Source organism: Parambassis ranga, chromosome 18 (assembly GCF_900634625.1).
Source record: "Parambassis ranga chromosome 18, fParRan2.1, whole genome shotgun sequence".
Lineage (NCBI taxonomy): Eukaryota > Metazoa > Chordata > Actinopteri > Ambassidae > Parambassis > Parambassis ranga.
The window spans coordinates 9,343,924-9,362,272 of NC_041038.1; the positions used below are offsets into that span (position 1 = coordinate 9,343,924).

The 18,349-nt window shown below is 43.6% G+C and overlaps 1 protein-coding gene across 3 annotated transcripts; it reads right to left on the reverse strand.

The window, feature by feature from the left end:
- Positions 1-299: 299 nt before the first annotated feature.
- Positions 300-14,233, reverse strand: ntn5 (netrin 5). 3 transcript variants are annotated; one of them, XM_028429144.1, is made up of 9 exons: positions 13,943-14,233; positions 9,330-9,395; positions 9,033-9,228; positions 7,402-8,852; positions 6,284-6,472; positions 4,466-4,615; positions 2,223-2,273; positions 1,223-1,303; positions 300-1,141 (listed from the first exon to the last, which is right to left on the reverse strand). In XM_028429144.1, the coding sequence occupies exons 4-9, from the start codon at positions 8,840-8,842 to the stop codon at positions 603-605; spliced, it is 2,451 nt and encodes an 816-aa protein (XP_028284945.1). In that variant the 5' UTR covers positions 8,843-8,852; positions 9,033-9,228; positions 9,330-9,395; positions 13,943-14,233; the 3' UTR covers positions 300-602. The 3 variants fall into 3 exon arrangements, with proteins under 3 accessions (XP_028284945.1, XP_028284944.1, XP_028284946.1); XM_028429143.1 differs by having other exon boundaries at positions 9,033-9,232; XM_028429145.1 differs by lacking the exon at positions 9,033-9,228.
- Between the last annotated feature and the right edge of the window lie 4,116 nt (positions 14,234-18,349).

Below are 18,349 nucleotides of genomic sequence, written 5' to 3' on the forward strand. Positions count from 1 at the left end.
GAGTAAGTAATTTTAAAAATAAAAAATAAAAATAAAGTAATTTTAAGTTTTTTTAGTTAATTTGTGCTACATATAATAAGTTAGTTTCTAATATTTCCTAATCTCTTTTAAGTCTTCAAAATTTAAATAAAACTCAAAAATACTGTATTAGACTCATATACAGACATAGCTTTATTTATTTATTTATTACATTTTTTGTGGCATTATTGTGAGGTAGAATATTTTCTCTGGTAAACACACACATTTTATTCTATTCTTCTTTATGAAAAAATAATTCAATAAATACGACCCGTGTGATATTTCAGTTCAGTCGGTCTTTAATTTTCAAAAAAAAAAGTTTCTTCAGTAGAAAATATTAAAATTGTGATATTTCACAAGCCACCATTTTTGTGGTTGGTGGGTTATTTTTATGAACAGTTTGTGTGTTAACGTCGAACACACACAGCGGCAGTTACAAGAGGAAACAGGTGTGTTTGTGTGTCGAGTGTTTCTGAGCTTCTCTTTCTCTCTTAAAAACTTCAAAATAATGTTTAAAAAAACTCGTCTGAATAGAGTTTCCACTCTGTGTAGTTGTCCTGGTTCTGCAGAAGGCCTTCTCATGTTTACTCAGGGTTTAGAGTCGAACACACCAGAGCAGGTGTAGAAGAAGCCGGGGTGGCCTCGGTGGACTTAACCTCTGTGTGTGTCCACACTGAGGTTTGAGTGTTCACCCTGGTGTCTTTGTCAGTCAGCAGGTGAGGGGGGATGTACCCAGCCTGCGGCTCTGTGCGCTCCCTGTGCTGTCTGTGACGGTTGGGGGTCTTTGGCGGGCAGCGGCCCCTTTTGTCCTGACCCCTGAAGCCCCTCAGCTTGTGGCTCCAGTGTTCCCGCCACTGGAGGGCCAGAGTGGAGCGGTCTGCCACCAGGCGACTCTCCTCCGGGCCCCAGCCCCGCTCTCCTTCCTCCGCTCCGATCAGGAGGAAAGTCCGGCCCACGTGGAGGGCGGGGCAGCCGCAGCTGAGGTCGCGGTCTGGGACCCAGAGGGACTGAGGGCCCCTGCGGACCCGGGAGGTAGACCCTGTGCGGAAGACAGTTTGTACGGAGATGGAGAACTGCCACCAGGGACCTGAACGCTCCATCCCTCTCACCTGCACCTTCAGCACTGAGACGACACATAACAAATCATTTAGATTACAATAGACGCAGTTTCAGAACATTTTTATATGAAAATAAGAAAACTAACCGTAATCCTTGAGACAATAGGTCTCTAAGTTCATCCTGACTTTAACCTGAGAAGGCTGGCAGTATGACACACACTCCTCCGCTACACACACAAACACACACAGAGAGAGAGAGAGAGAGAGAGAGAGAGAGAATGCATCAAATGAGAGGGTATCATTTCATAGTAAGCATATCAGCACATGTCTTTGCCCCTAATTACAATATGGCTGCTTCTATTTGTCATCACAGTATCCTTTGACTAACAGATGATCCCAGCTGCAGCAGGTGGGACATTCCTCCAGCCGCCGCTAGGAGGGAGTGGTTAGCCTTATTCATGTTAGAGCGAGGGTGAGCTTCAATTCAAGGATTGGTTAAAAAAAGAAGAGGGAGAAAAAAAAAAAGGCCCGTGGCACGGATTTGATATACGATTCAACAGAAGGGCCATAAATCTGAATGTTGTACATGAGGTGACATCAACGGGGGGAAAAGGAGAGTGAAAAAACTTTATTACAGAAGAAGAGAAAGACTTGGTAATTCAATTTCCTGCATGTGACACGTCCATGAGTTATTATGGAGAGGCTCAGCCTGCCGAGGCATGAAGTGTCGATCCACTGCATTTACAATAGAAAGATTAAATCTGAATTTTTAATGTAGTTAAAGTTTCTCAGCATCACAAATTAAATGGTACACGTTAAGATTTACATAATTCATAGATTTATACATCTGTGTGAACTCATTATAGGCTCTAAAACTGTGAAATTAGTCATTGAAGGGAAAGTTTTTCACGTGTTTGTCCGCTGATTAATCATGAGCAATCAATCAATAATGCAAACAATCATCAGCTGCACATCTAGCAGACCATAGACACCAAAACTGCACATAGTGTATATTAGGAGAATCATCATTTCGTGTCCTGAGTTGCATCAGACTATAGGTACAAAGATAGAACATGCTGGTACTTTTAGGACCCTGCACCTGACCTCTCCACCTCACAGAGACTTCACACTCTGTGATTTACTCACCGATGCTGTACTGAGGTTGGTACCCCGGGGTCGGAGCGACCTCCTGGATTCCTGAAAACATACACAACTTCAGACAGGATGACACAGAAACTTCACTTCCATGTGTGTGTGTGTGTGTTGTGTTTAAATGCCTCTCGGTTACGTGAGGCATGCCCACACACAGACGATAAGCAAGTGTCAAAAACGACTGACTGTGTGGTCCTTTTATGGTCTTCAAACACACCCTGTGACGCCCGCTCCAACACAAACATTAACTTTAGTTTTGAGATTTAAGGTCAAACCTTCACTTCTTGTATGGTTTTGTCTCAAACACTGAACAGTGTTCACCCACTGTGTGTGTGTGTGACTTGCACATACATACATTACACAGGCCTCTTGTAAACTCTGTGTGTGTGTGAGCTGTCATATATTACTAAGCTTACGCTCCTTGGTCCGTGTCCTGTCTTTCTCTGACACAACTGGGCCAGTGACACCCTACACCCCCACCCAGCTGACAGGCCCCTACCTTTAAAGGTTCAGGAAGGCAGTGTGTGTGTTTGTCTATACTTGCTGTATACTGTACTGTATGTGAGAGGTCATGAAGCTACCTGTGTGAGGAGGGCACACAAAGCCATTTCACCACTGACACTGTGTGAATTGTATGCCGTACAAAAATCATAATACAATATAAAAACTGAAATATTTGGACAAGCTATGCTGATCGGCTTTGATCAGAGTATAACTTAAAGTCTATGACTCAAGGCAGGACCTCCACTGAAGTGAAAAAAGCAACTGAGCTAATGTGAGTTAGCTTAAGCTTAGTGTTCTTAGTGTTAGTGCTGCTGCTTGTGTTCTGTCCACTGAGGTTTTTTTTTTTTGCTTGATCCTGTCCTTTGTCTCAGATACCCAATCAATAAGCAGCTTCTCCTGACCAGCTGCACCTGGTCATCTGATGAGGCTATAAGGATGCCCTTCCTCCGCTGTTCGCATGCTTTCTCTCAGGCAGCCGGAGCAGAGCCACAGCACATTGTTAAATTCCCTTAGTTCTGTTTCATTCATGTGTAAATAAATGTCAACAATCCCTGAACCAGGGTTGTAACATATGGGGGCTCCTCTCAGACCTGGCAAGTGTTGCTAAGTTTACCTTTAATGTGGTTTGTCCCTACCTCTGTTTTTTTGTGGTAAACTATGGTAAGGTGGCTCACTGGGTCACTACTTTATTATTTTGCTTTTTTGTTTTGTCTTGTGTGGGGACATCACTTCCTGTTGGGGGTATGTTGCAGGACTAGTTGGTCACACTGTGCAGCACATGTGCACGCCTCACAGAAGACTGCGAGGTGTAAGGCGTTTTCTTGATGTAATCAATTATATATAAGGCTAGTTGCTGCTATGTCAACAGCTGGCTCTGTATAGCCATCTTGCTAATAGCTGCTCTGTTTGTAGGGCAGGACAGCAGAAACTTAGTTCTGTGAAGGTTTTAGTGGAGACTAACTCATGCGTTGAGCTTGACTGCTGCATGCCTGTTGGTCTGATGAGGGCAGAACAGGCGAGGTGTCGGAGGTGGTGGTGGTGGTGGGGGGGTTAGTGAGATGCTATACATAGCCCGAGATGGTCTGGCAGTAAAAACAAACAAGGTTTTCTTTCACTCACTCCTTTCACTGGGAGAGTTATGAGTCTGGGCCTTATGATGAGGAGAGGGGGGGCGTTTTGAGCCGTGCAACAGGTGTGAAGCTCCCCGCTGCTGGCTCCCTATGTCACCTGATTGGGAGTGATAGAGCCTGTGTAGTTGTCGGCACTCGTGCGATTAGCCTGGGATGTGCACGTGGATTAGCGCTCGTGGCTGATGTTTGGTGCGGGACAAGGCAATAGATACGAGTAGAAACAATCCTCTTGATCTGACGCTGATCCTCGATCAGCAGGAGATGAGGTTTCCCTGTGGCAGTCGGCTCATGTTAACGCTGCTGTGGAAACCGTCTCCAGGGATGTTGAAAAGGAGACACGCGGGGTGATTGGCCCAAATTAGTCTATAGAGCAGCGGCCCCTTTTATATTGACCTACTGTTTGATAAAGGCTTAAAGGGTTTGATAGGGTGGTTTAATCCATTAAGTCTACAAGCAAATGAGGTTGAAGGAGAAATTAAAGAGGTCACTTTGTCATGACAACAATCTATTAAAAGCCAGGTATCACATGCACTTTTAATTCAGTGTCTGCTTGTTATTTCGGACCTTTGTGTGAGGTCGGATGAGGTTCAGTGGTGAACTTACGTATGCATGGCCGCAGAGGTGACCGTCCCTGTTTGTAGCCTGGGGCGCAGCGGTTGCACCTGAGGCCGGTCACTCCTTCTCGGCATAGACACTGGCCTGATGTCTGGTTACACCAGCGACCCACCGCCCCCAGAGGATGGCACTGACATGCTGGAGAGGAAAAAGACGGGTTTAGAGAGCTGGTGATGTTAGCGGTTGCCAAACAAAGCTTAAACTGTTTCCCACCATTGGCAGTTGCATGCAGTCCGTCCATTTCAGGGTCAATATTTCACTTAACGAGGGCAGGGACTCATTGCATTGTTATGAATTTGTGTGTTTTAGGATCATTTTTACCTAACCTAGTACAGTTTTAATGGCAAATCATTGCCAATTAAAAGTGTAACTTAACAGTAGGTGAAATCAAAACAGCTTGCAGTGTCAGGGGGACTTGAACCTCAGACCCCTGTGTGAAAGATTGCTTGTACCACCACTAACCTGTAGCTGTATTGGTCCAATGGCGTCAGGCAAAGGATCATATGTTCCGTCAGCATAAACCACATTCTTTCAATCTTAGACCAAAAGTGGCTTTTTTATGAGAACATGTGCCTGGAGTGCCTTATTTATATACTTTACTTAGTTTTGTTGTTGTTTGGGACTCACTGGCAATCAATCCGATCTGTCCTCTGTCCTGTACATGTGAGTATATAAAGTATGTCCATAGGAAACGATGGTAAAATAGCTGAAATACGCAGTCTGTCAATCCAACAGCTGAAAGATCCTAAAATGCTCTCATTGTCTCAAGATGTTCCAGAGTGGGAACAAGTTCAAGATAAACCTGGAAAATTCTGAGTGACAGCTGACAGCCAGGACAATAGTCAGGATTAAGAAGACCATCTATCAGTGGCAGGTTTAATCCTGAATGACAGCAGGAATCTGTCCTCAAGGAGCGTCCTTGAGAAAAGACAAAAGACCTTTTCAGTCTATTTTTTATCAGTCACAATGTGTAAACAAAGACAAATTCCTGCATGAGGTGTGCTAACAAAACATCAACACCATGTCAAGAAAATGCTGCTGTACAGTGAGACTGTATTTCCCCCTGTGATGCTGTCTAATGATTACTGTCTGAGTTTGCCGTAGTTTACACTGTAAAGCTTTTTGCTATCGCAGCGTGAGGCTCAATGAGAGAAGACAGATAGAGAGAGGAAGCCACACTTCAGCAGCCCTGTACGCACTCCAATAATGTTTATACAAATCCTTACAATGAGTCCAAACAACCCGACAGCACAGAGTGAAGAATTATATCAGCACTGTTCTCTGAAGCTCAAACACCGTCGGCTTGAAACGGAATTTGCGCAGAAAATGTAATAAAATGTGAGGATGTTGCTCTATTTTTCCCTCGTGGTGTGAGATCTCATTACGTTTGGATGTGTTAGGTTGGTGGTCTAACTTCTACACAAACATGCCAGAGTGTCACAGTCACTTAGGACATGTGACCAGTCAAAGGTCAGAGGTCACAGCAGATGCCAGCCGGTGGTAAAGAGCAGGATACAGGTGACAGCTCGGCGGGGCTTGTGTGTGTTTTTTTGTGCGCTAACAGGAATAGCTGCCCACTCTCACAATGTAGCCACCCCATAAACACTTCTCACACAGACACAAACACACGCACGCACTGCGACACGCAATCAGACAGTCAGACATAAACACTTGTCACACACTCACTGATTTGCTTTTCATCTTCCATGGAATGAACAGGCGGACAAAGGTACCTGCACTTCCTTTTTTCCCCCTTCACTTCTGCACAAGTACAGTAAACACACACACACACATGCAGTGACTGACGTTGGCAGGCCTGGCGGTGCTTCAGTGGCTTGCTGTGGTCACGGGTGTATCCGTTCTGGCAGTACTGGCAGTGGCGTCCGGCGGTGTGGTGGCGACACTTCTGACAGACGCCTCCACTGCGTCGGCCCGACTGCTGGAACACCTCCATGCTGAAGCGGCACTTGTTTGAATGGCCATTACACTCACAGGCTAGAAAAAAGAAAAACAAATTGATAAATAATGGTGCAGATAAGAACTCTGATGGTTTGATTTGGGCTCATTCTTTAGTCTGAATGCTCATGGACATTAAATACCCGCTGTACACTGGTAACATGACTACTTGTTGTGGAATTGTGTGTAAATAGCACACGTTTTGTTATATGTTGGTCCTGGTTAAACTACATGGTGCGAAAAACATCCTCATCATGCTACTTACACCCTGTTAAATGATACCAGACTCAACGTTGTGTGCGTTAGTGCTTGACATTCTTGTATCACTATAGATGGCAGATAACAAATATTTTTGTGTTATTGTAGAATGGGGTGTAAATAGCACAATTGATGTCATGCATTTTAGGCTTTTTGTGCATTATGTTATGGTAATAAAGTACATATTTAATGGTCATGGTTAAGGCTGCGAGTATATAGCAACTGTCAAACCACAAAATGCAAATCACCAAAGGACTTGGGTTGCTACTCACACCCTGTCAGATGATTACAAGGCAAAGTCATGTTGTGTTACTGTGGAGTTGTGTGTAAACAGGACCCCAGTTGTTGCACATTTTGCACATCATTTTACAGCATTAATGGACATGCTGTATGATCAGACTAAGAAGTTGACAACACTATGTGGCGTGAATAACACTTTGAGACCACAAAATGTAAACCACCACATGACTCGGTGTGCTACTCACACCCTGTCACATGATACTAGGCTGGACATGATGTTTCAGCACGAATGTGCATATCACTGTATGTGGCGCCTGACGAGAATTTTCAGTAGGCCTATATTTTTTTACTTGTACCGAGATCAATACATATTTCATTATTATCGTTATTTAACAACATCATCTTCAAAATTCCAGCATCAGTCAGGGTCTACACCTTTTTATGATGACATATAAGGACATATAACTCACCTACGCAGGGGTTCGGGTGGGTGGGTGTTGCTCGATGCCACGGCCTGTCGAAGTAGAAATCCTCACACACGTCACAGTCCGGCCCTGCTGTGTGATGCTCGCACACACAAACGGCACGGCCTGCGTCGTCACGGCGACACTTGGAAGCGTGTCCGTTACATTTACACCTGCCTCCAACTTGCAGGTCGGACAGGGCCAAAGGTGCTCGGAGAGGAGATGGCCGGGCTGCATGCGGATTCCTGACACCTGGTCTCGAGTTAAGATTATTGTTCCTCCTCTTCCTCAGTTCACGCCCCTTGTTGTCCCTGCTACGCCCTTCAACTGTCCAATTACAGCCTCCGTTAGGGCAGGGCAACCAGTGGTTGTTTTCCTTCTTACGTCCACGTCCTCTGCCTTTTCCACTTTTTCTTGGAGAAGTGATGGTGCTACCAAAACTATCCCCACCTTCCTTGCTTGTCACATTGTGTCCATCCTCAACTTGACCGGAACCTTTATAATGACCCTTCCTAGCCTGCTTTTCCACTTTGTCCCCTTTGTTCCTGCCTCTCTTCTCTGAGTGTTTTGTTTCCCTGTCAAAAAATGTCAGTGTGTCTGTGTTCAGCTTGTCAGTGCCCTTGAAACCTGATCTCCACCTCATAAGCCCGGTCTCTCTGACATCAGCTGCACCGTCAAGCCATCGAGCTTCCTCCGTCTTATCCAAATTGCCCACCTTAATGTCTTTGGACACCTGGTGGAAGACAATACGGATGTCTGTGGCTGTCACCCAGTCCTGGAGAGTTGGGCTATAGTCAAAGTCAGGAGAGGATGGTCGTCCGTCCAGGGTGGAGAAGGCCAACACCACGCCTCCTCTCTGCTTCTGTAAGGGGCGGGGGTCTGAGCAGAGAGGCTCTGTCTCTTGGTGTCGTGTTTTAGCTATGGCCTGTGAGGGCATCTTAAAATTACTGAGGCAGTCACTGGAGTAGTGCTGCATCGGCCTCCAGGTGCGCCCGTAGTCCATCGACTTGAGGATGGAGATGGAGATAGGTTCTGATGGCTCCCCTTGGTGGCAGAACTGCAAACTTATATAAGTGATCTCAAAGCGACGGCCCAGTGGAAGTGTGAGCACCCAGTCCCCGGTGTCAGTACCTGCATGAGCCATCCAGCAGGTCAGGTTGTGGGGGTTGTGGAGGTCCGTCAAGGTGGTGACGTTGCCGTCATGATCAGATCCTTGAAGGGAGTGGCTAGCGTTAACTGGGACTCCATAAGCGGCGTTGATGAACTCTGACAGGCAGTGTCGTGGTCGGCCATCTGGTTGGTAGCAGGGATCATGAGGCGAAGTCCAGCTCAATGGGGTGTGGGGAAAAGGAGAGGAGACAAGGGATGAAGGGAGGAGAAGGAGGAGTAGAAGGAAAACAGGAAGGAAAGAGGTGGAGAGGGGAGGGGAAAAGGGTGGGAACATCATGTCATCCAGCCTGGGAGGAAAAAAAAGGATCGATTTTAAAGAGAAATCCATGGGAGCAACATCATAAAAGAACAAACTGATTGATTTATATGATTCACATCCAAAAACCGTAGAAGGAAATCCAAGATAGACCACCTGTGCTTTTATTGAAAACACATGATACCAGCTAACTGCACCACTTCAAATGCACCTTATTGGCTTTTGGTAGATGCCAGTAAAGATCTCATCCTGTAAAAATGTAATCTCCAGTCTTCACAGTAGTGTCAGCCTCCGGTTTGAACCCACGGCCTTGACAACCTTTAAGAACGTATCCATCTTAAAACTCCTCTCAACCCTTGAGAAGAGTGGATGAGTGAGGGTGAAGAAGGCCGCGCAACCCAGCGGGTCTGTCTGAAATGACAAAAAACATGCCCGACAGCTGGGGCTAAACCCAGAGCTGGACCACATCCATCACATTTATTGCTCTCCTTTCAAATCGTTTTTTTACCGTTGGTCAGTGCTGCAGGCGAGCGAGGGGCCTGAGCGGGAGCGGTGTCATCATGCAGATCGGAGGCTATGAGAAAACAGACAGAAAGGAAAGAGTGGGGTTAGGAAGAGGAGTTGGAGATTAGCGTTTGGGACGGTAGGAGATGATTTATAGATCAAAATGTGTGTTCAACTTGAGCCCCTGCTTGGGTACTTCCGTGCTAAAGACAAACACAGACTTGTGTAGCTCCTCAGCGTGAACAAATCCCCTTCCCGTTTCTTACAACTGGTGTTGATTGTAATTTATTTCTCTGCCCAGATTTGATACCGGAGAACGTTCCTTTTGGCACACGGACAAAGTGGACAATGCGTCTCTGCTCTCTGGAAGCAGTGATTTATTGTCTTTAACAAGCACATTTCTCAACAAGCCTCTATTCTTGCAAAGACCTTCCTGTTGGGAAACTTTTATCCCTCGTTTCAGAAGAGTACAGTCACTTACTGATCAGTAACTACCCTCCTTTTTTAAACAACTATGACTCCGCTCTCCCCTGCCCATCTATCACCTGCCCCCTTCATTCTGTTCTGGGAATATTCTTAACTGCAGTGAGATTGATGATGTCCTAACAAGCGTTTGACACTGACAGCAAAGTCAGCAGGGCTGCATAAACCAAACCCGTAGGAGAGGACGGGGCTAAGAGCCTCTTCGGCCTCGTCATCCCGCTCAATTAGCCAACAACCGAAATATGAGGCTCCCCTCAGGGACCACACAGCTCTGATGGGGCCCGCGTGCAGGCCGTGGCACTCCCTCACCCTGTACTCTGCTCCCGACTTCCAAGGGCAAAGAACGTGGTCGAGGACAAAAAAAAGGGGGGAAGATCGGGCCTGTCGGGCGACTGTTTTGTGGTGTTTCCTACAGGAAATGCAACAAGCGGCAGGGTGCGGTGATGAGTGGTCTGACTGTGACCCTGGTCCCGCTGAGACACATTCCTGAGGTCCAGAATGCCTCAGCAGGCCATTCCTGACGTGACGAGACATGCCCCATGGGAACCTGAACGCACTGATAAAAAGCAAGACTTATAAGTTGATCAGGTGATTAATTAGGTCTCTGGTTTCATATGGTGTCTATATCCTGGTTGTATAAGAAGGGAAGACACGGTCAAAGGGATATGAGCAGGGTAAAAGGTCAGCAGAGGATTCAGGGAAGCAGTAGAGCGTACCAAAGTATTCACTCCGGATCGGGAAATATGTGTGTAGAGCGGATGGGGGTTCATGGTTGCAGGCTAGAAGAGAAAGAGGGGAGGTTGTTTAACATTCCCCTGACATGCACTTGCTCTTGTCTTTGTCACATTACATGACTAATTAAACATTGGCCCATTACAACCACTTTGATAAATGGATGCTCATCTGTGAGAGGCCCCTGAGGTTTTTAATGTGCCCCTTCAGGCCAAAACCAGACTCTGTCCTCTTCCGAAACCGGATCATCTGTCTGGCAGCGCCAACATAACCCACCGGATACGGTTTCAATGCTTTTTCTCTGCCGCTTTCTATAAATTCACACACAAAATTCACTATCAATATGTATTTATACTGACAGATTTCAACCTTCTTTGGTGCGGATATGCGTCCATTTTTGTATTTTATAATAGCTTGGCAGTATTCCGTTTTTTAAAAAGCTTATACAGCCAAATAGTGGTGGGATGAGATCAACAACATCTCCGACGGGTGATCTTTAGAAGCAGCTATGCTTGGCTGGCAACGGGCTGGAAAAATACTTGCTGACAACCTGGGGGCATGTTTACAGCATAGTCTGAGAGAAGGGAGAGCGGGGAGAGCCGCACTCGTGTTCGTGCTGCGCAGACCCCATTTATTTCCCCCGGTGTCGCTCTCTCCTATTCTTCATTGCGCTGACATGAGTCCGAGCCTGAAAAAGCCAGGATGTCGGAGGCAGAAAGCAAAGTATTGAATTTGTACACAAACATAAATGTTTTATTGTCTTGTCTAAACACTGAATCCAAGAAAATAAAAAAAAGAAAACAAACATATGTTCTTTCACAATCATGCTTGGGGCGCATGTGTTATACTGACTTGTACTGTATTTTTACTAGTGTAGTGGGACTATCGTTTCAAGGGCAATAAAACTGTGGCTGTAGCTGCAGTCTCTTCCATCCATTTGTTTTTGTGTGTGTTTATTTTGTCTGTTTATGTAATTAACATATTGTAAACAAACAAACAACTAAACGGATTTAGCTTTAGATTGTTGTGCTGCAGATTTATGTTGTTTTGTAATGTCAAGTGTATCAAATATTAGTAGTTACATTATGCATTATCCAACAAAATGTATACTTTTGTGTTGCTTCATTACTTAGCTTCCCTAGCCAAACTGCTAGCTGTAAATTAGCCTGTTAGTCTTGTTGTTGTCATTTAGTGCTAGCAGGTCAAACTAAACGTCTCCATAAACACAGGACTTATCTCTGCTCTGTGCAGTGTTGCAGATTTTCTTGTGTTTTGATAAGCCCGTCATCACCGCATGTACTGCATGTGTTTTTAATTGACGCCTGTGTTGAGTATTTAAAGGGAGTTATCTGTGTTTTGATAAATAATTGTACATTTTTTTTGGAGCTACATTCTCCTCCTTCGCTGTATTTACATCTGGTGTGTGGTATTGTGTCTCTCTGCTACCTGTTAACCCTCGGTGACCCATCGTCTGAGGCCTGTAACTGTTTCTGCTGAGCAGATGAGCTGAGGATTCGGCCCCTCCTGTCTCACACATTTTAACATTCCTCGTCATGGGCAGCAGCCCCGGCGGATGGAACTATTCTAAAATTCATATTGCTCTGCTACCCTTTTTTTGTGATGAGCATGGAAAAGACTAAATGGTGTAAATAAACACAAAGGGGCGAGCGCTTTAATGAGACAGATTTATATCTGGTCGCTGGGAAGGTTTCCCAGGCTTCTACCATTGCAGCTCTGCTCCAAGACACGGAGCCTTTAAATAAATATGATCAATTATATAAGCCTCCATGTTTGAAGCTGAACCAAGGCACCTGTTGGCGCATGTTACCAATCTGACACCTTTGTTAATTTGCAATTGTCCTCAGCCGTCAGAAATACAACACTGGACTCTGGGTGAGAAGAGAGAGGGAGGCTGTGCATGCGGGTCTGTATTCCCAAACTGCATTCCTGCCTGCACGGCCGGAGCCCATATGTGTGTGTGTGTTTGTGTGTTATTCCACACGGAGCAGATTCCAGGAGTTCTGTTTTAGGTGTAATAATCTAATTTTAGTGGGACAGCCCTGGAGGTTGGAAGCAACAGACAGCACAAAATGGATTATCACTGCTTGTATCTTTAGCTAAAAGGCCTCTTGTCCTTCACGTTTGCACCTCCAACAAACTGCTGCATGTGCTAAGGGAGGAGGGGCCCTCCAGGGGCCCAAACCTATAGCTACCCCCACGGTGCCTCTGTATCCACCTGAAAGCTTTGCTTACTCCACTTTTTGAATAAAAAAACACATGTTACCCACTTGATATTTAAAGTTTCCTGTCAAATCTCCCTCTTTACAGCCAAGTTGGCAAGAAGCTTTTTTTTCCCCCTGCAGCTCCAGCTTCACATGATGAGATCGAAAAACAGATGGAAATGAAATCATGCTGCGTTCAGAGCCAAAGATAACGATCCTGGCATGATGGGGGGGAAAAAAGTTACAATTGTGTGTCAATTAAATCCACACAAGAGTCACAGAGCGGGTTAATAATGAGAATCAGGCAACAAAAAACGCACTAAAACTAATAAAAAGCTCATTTATTATGAAAATGGTTTAAAATAAAATAAACATATTGTTTATTTTATTTTAAAAACTTGACATTCTTGTTATATTTTGTCAAACTCTTGAACTTTAAACTCACAAACAGCCTCCAGTGCTTCAACCTGCCGCTGATGAGCCTCTCTCCTCGGTTCATTAAATGTAAATGTTTATCATATTTACTGTGGTTACTTTGGCAGGAGCTGAGAGTGAAAGCCGGAGACTAATTGCCGCAATTTTGCGCAGCTATAATTGCACTTGTTCAGCATAAATTAGCCGCAGTCAATTAGCTTTATCTCACCGGAGAGGAACAATAATATTTACAGTGAGGCTGATGACGTTTGATCAAACAGGCCGATTCTGATCATTAGTTTTACATCTGTTTTAAATAAACGGGAGGTTTTATTTCTATTTTATTTTTGATTTAGTCTAATAACTAATAACGTAATGACACATTTAAAAAAATGTGTGTGTCCATCTGCACACAGCAAGATAAAAATACAATTTTAAAAATGAAATACAAATATTTAAAAAAGTAAAAATGTTTTTTTTTAATTATTCCTGAGTAACATATAAAGATGACTGGATCATATTATTGATAAAGAGAAGTGCGTTACAATTAAAACGTGCTGATTTTCCATGTGAAGTGGAAAATATGACACGCACAATTTTTTGTGTTTTTTTTTTCGATTTATATGTGTAATATTTTATAAATATTTAACTCGTCATCAGCCCACAGTCTGGATCTGTGCGCCTTTAACACAGATCAAACTTCACCTCCAGCAGACACATCACACCGCCTCCGCATACGGGGATCAAATCAATCATCAGAGCTCACCATGTGCCTCCCAGTGATCCTCCTTCTCCTGACTTCTTCCTCCTGCTCCCGCGGTGCCTCCTGATCCTGAAGAAGGAGCGCAGCAAGTGTCCGCACATCCAGCTCGTCCCGCGGAGCAGCGCAGCGCAGCAGAAGACGCACCGGCCGGGAGGGGGCAACTCACCGCGGGTACGGCTGGAGGAGCAGCGTGAGGCTATAGAGAGAGAGAGAGGTGGGTGGGTATTAGCGGTGTAAATTAACGGGATCAGCTGGGAGGTGTCTCTCCTAATAGCAACTTGAACGGAGCCAAGAGCTCCCTCCTCAAAGGAGAGAGAGAGAGAGAGAGAGAGAGAGAGAGAGAGAGAGAGAGAGAGAGAGAGAGAGAGAGAGAGGAGTCACATCCTGCTTTACGCACGACGCACCTTCTGCCAAAATGGCTCACACGGCAAACAGGGTCCATAAAACGCGCATTGAACCTTTAAACAGTCCACTAAACTTTAAGGATTACCACTCAGCATTTTGATTAATTCAAGATTTAAACGATTGTTTAAATGATTGGATATGAGGCGTACAAACATTTTTAGATAATTATTCTCTCTGTTTACCTTTATTTAATAGAAATCAGACAAATGTTTGTGTTTTTCTACATGTAACTTGTTATTATTAAGTATTTACACTGTCATTTTAAAATAGGCCTACTGACAGATATGTAGCTGATCATTATGACAAACACGTGATCTATTTGTACATGCCGTGTCTAAAAATGTCAACAGAAGATCAAATAGAAAGTGTTCAGAAAATATATTAAAGGATGTATCAGTCATTCAATACAATTTTATATTTATTTTTAATAATATTCTCATCAAGTTTACAATGTGCTTTAAATTCTGACTATATACAGAAATGACACATCAGTGCAAATGTTTCCGGGGGGACCCCGAAAAGTGACGGACCTCCCTTGTTGTTTAAAGCTTTGTGACTTTTTGTGACTTTTAAATTTCGCCTCTCTCCATAGTGCAGTTGAAAATAAATTATGTTCATACTGGTAAGACCAAGCGTCTTTCACCTATAATAGGTCCGTCACTTTTTGGGGTCCCCCTAGAAACATTTCTGCTGGTTATGATGAGTTGTAGTAGGTTTAATTGTCACATGCTTAACTCGTACATTTTCTCACATGGTCTTGTTGTTACAGGAGAAACTATTGTTTTACAAAAGTGGCATTTTTTTCCTTGGTTTGTTCATATTTTTAAATTTATTTAATGTATTTTTTCTGCTGCAAATTCTCCGCCTTCAGGTTTTATTACCACTGGCGGGCAAATTGAGGACACGGGGGAAACTCAGTTACAGCAGTCTTATCTCGTAACGTCCAGGCAAAGATCTCACTCCCTGCGTTTGCTCCAATTATCCCTCTGAGGAATAGGAGAAGAAGAAAAAAAAATATGGTGGAAGTTAATTGGCCGGAGTGGATCGTTCTCAGATGTGAAGCAAAACTGATACAGATGGAAATATTAGAAAGAGAATCAAGGCAGAGGGAGGGGGGGGGCGTTTGATTGGAGAGGAGGAAAGTTTCCCAGAGAAAGACATAAAACTGATTGATGACTTCCCTCGAGGAATGTTTCCCCAGGTGTGCTTTGTGTGTGTGTGTGTGTGTGTGTGTGTGTGGAGTTGCAGTGAGTTTAAGAAATGCTATCCTTGGACGCAGGACAAGTGCAATAAAGCAATTTGAGGGGTGAAATGGCACGTTTATGCATCAATATTGCAATTTGGTAACATAAATACACAACACAGAGGGTTTCAGTGGGCGGAGGTGGGGGTGGATGTAAACTGGTACCTTTTATTATTATTGTTATTGTTATTATTATTATTATTATTAATGATAATAATGATAATAAAGCACTAATCAGTAACAGAGATCAGTCCTGAAAGTGATATCAGAAAGCTCTTTGACAGGTGCTTCATGCTGCCAGGTTTTACACCCTGCAGCAAAGAGTGTGCTCATAGACCTAAATCATAATAAACAAAATACCGCAGATGTATAATTATAAAAGTCAACGTTAACTCACCCTGACAGAATAAGAGCACATTTCACAATACATGGGCGTCTGATAGATTAGCTATGCTAAAACATCTAAAGTACTACAATGTGGCATTGTGGTTCGGTTTAGTAACAAGCTCAAGGTGTGAAGAAAAAATACGCAAAAGTTCTTTATTTTTCCTTTGCAGACACCTATGTTAGCTTCTCCGTTTAAATGACAATCTACTAGGTTCATTTGTATATTAGGATATAATGACAAAACACAAATGAATATCATATTTATGCTGCTGTTGTTATTGAGTGACAGCAAATTGATCTGGATTACTGTTTATAATTTTACATGTTTTCAAACTCAGAGCAGAGAAAAGGTCATACAAAGATAACAAGGTGTTCCCCAGGGATCAATACTGGGCCCCCTAATATTTTGGTTTATTATGTTGCTGATATCCCATTATCATTAATATGTAACAGAATATTAAAAAATATTAATTTAAAAGGCCAAATTTGTGCTTTGAATATAAACATTTGCAACATATATGATTATTTGGGGACAAACCAAACATGAATCTAAGTTGTGCTTAGCTAAACTACTTTGTTAGGTTTTGGAAGTTTTGTTTGTGGTTAATTTACCATAGAAACAAGTACCTACCAGTACCAACTACCTTCAGGTGAGCACTAGAGGGCGCCACCTGTTGTTTTAATCACCATCTTCCTGGTTAATATAGAGACAACAAGCAATGTTAATGAAGAAATGAATTGATGTGTCAGTCTATTGGTATTGATAATGATTGGTAATATTGGTGATAATGTTTTTTTTTTGCCTTGTTAATCTGATAATGTTCCACCAACTCGTTTACATCAGCATAACTCACTGTGGTTTTTTATGTTGGGACGTCATAGTGAGAGAGGCTGTAAGAAGATCCTCTGTTAACATCGAGATGTATCTCACATCTCACTCGCCCATCAGAACAGATCTGTAGGGAGCTCATGTTCCCCCCTGTCCAACGTGTTCCGCAGCACACACACACAGAGACAGGAAATAATGGACAAGCTGGGACACTTTTGGATTCAAAACAAGTCTTCCTCATATATCTTGTGTGTGTTGTTTTAAAGACGTCAAACTATTTTGACTGAGTGCTTTGGCTCTAAAAACATGGGTTGGCACAAAGCGCGGGGTGGAAAATGATCTTTGTTGCCATGAATCCCAAAGCAATGTTTTTGTTGTTTTAGAGTTTTTGTGTCTGGAAGAATGAGTGATGACATTTTCTGGATGTAGAAGGAGAGCAGACTGTTGTTCCTCAAGGCAGGAAAACCCACCAATGAACTACAACGCTAACCTGCTGAGTTCAGTGGTCAGGAGAAGTGTTTCTGCCCCTGTTGGTGATTATATAACAATAACCTTAATGACAGATGGCTGTGAGTGGGAGTGACCTTCTTCCAGCTGCTATCAGGTCAAGTATTTATCACTGCAGGATGCTGCAGATGTTGACCAGGGACTGTTGTACTGTCAAAACTCCTCTCCACCTCTTCTCTTGTTTCCTCTTTGGACCCGAAAAAAAAAATGTTCCTCACAAAATACACTAAGATCCTTCTTCATGTTGGGAAGGAGGAAGACTGAGGGAGTCAAAATCAGATGAAGAGGGCGGCTGTCAGCTTCTCACAATGAATCATATCGGTGTATCTGATTAGATCCACCTAATAATTGTAATTGTAAAAAAATAAATGACATCTGCTTCATGGCTCAGACTTTATCATTACATCTGGAATCTATTAAGGTCTGATCTGTGCACACATCCAAAGAGCTGACATCACACTGCATCAACGTGTGTTATCCATCTGCGGCAGGTTTGGTTTGCAAATACAACATGAAAAGGTCAAAAGTCCAGTTGACACAGGCTTTGTCGGGACTGGTGTTTACAAAAAAAAAAACACTTAAAAGGAGATCAGTGTGTGAGCAAAAACACAACCTCTCCTGTTCACCCTCAGACTGTAAATGTGCAGTGGAGTGAAGATTTTAAGCTCCTCTGTGCCCTCTTGTGGCTGGAAATGGCACTGCTGCTCAGAGCAGCATGAAGTCATCACCAGCCACTGATCTCCACAAGAATCGATATTTTAAAGGCTCAATTTGTAAACAACAAGCAACAATCTGTTTAAACACTGATTGATTTCCTCCTTCAGATATTTATTTTTCATATATTTGGTGCTGACAGCATGTCTGTGCTCAGGGAGGAGTTTGTAGGTGGAGGCAATGAGAGCTGGAGTTGGAAATATGTGACACTCCCAGGCCTCAGATCCAGGTTGGCATGCTGGGACCTGGGAGTGGTCTATCAGGAGGATTGGCTGACACCTGGTTCACCTGATGGTTGCACTATATATCGATGCCTGGGCTATCA

Bases quoted from the DNA above. Each gene is read 5' to 3' on its own strand.
- ntn5 (XM_028429145.1), bottom strand. From the start codon at position 8,842: ATGATGTTCCCACCCTTTTCCCCTCCCCTCTCCACCTCTTTCCTTCCT. The intron at 6,473-7,401 runs GTGAGTTATATG...TCTTTTTTCTAG, and splicing joins CCACCCGAACCCCTGCGTAG to CCTGTGAGTGTAATGGCCAT. The intron at 1,304-2,222 runs GTGAGTAAATCA...TTGTGTGTGTAG, and splicing joins CCAACCTCAGTACAGCATCG to CGGAGGAGTGTGTGTCATAC.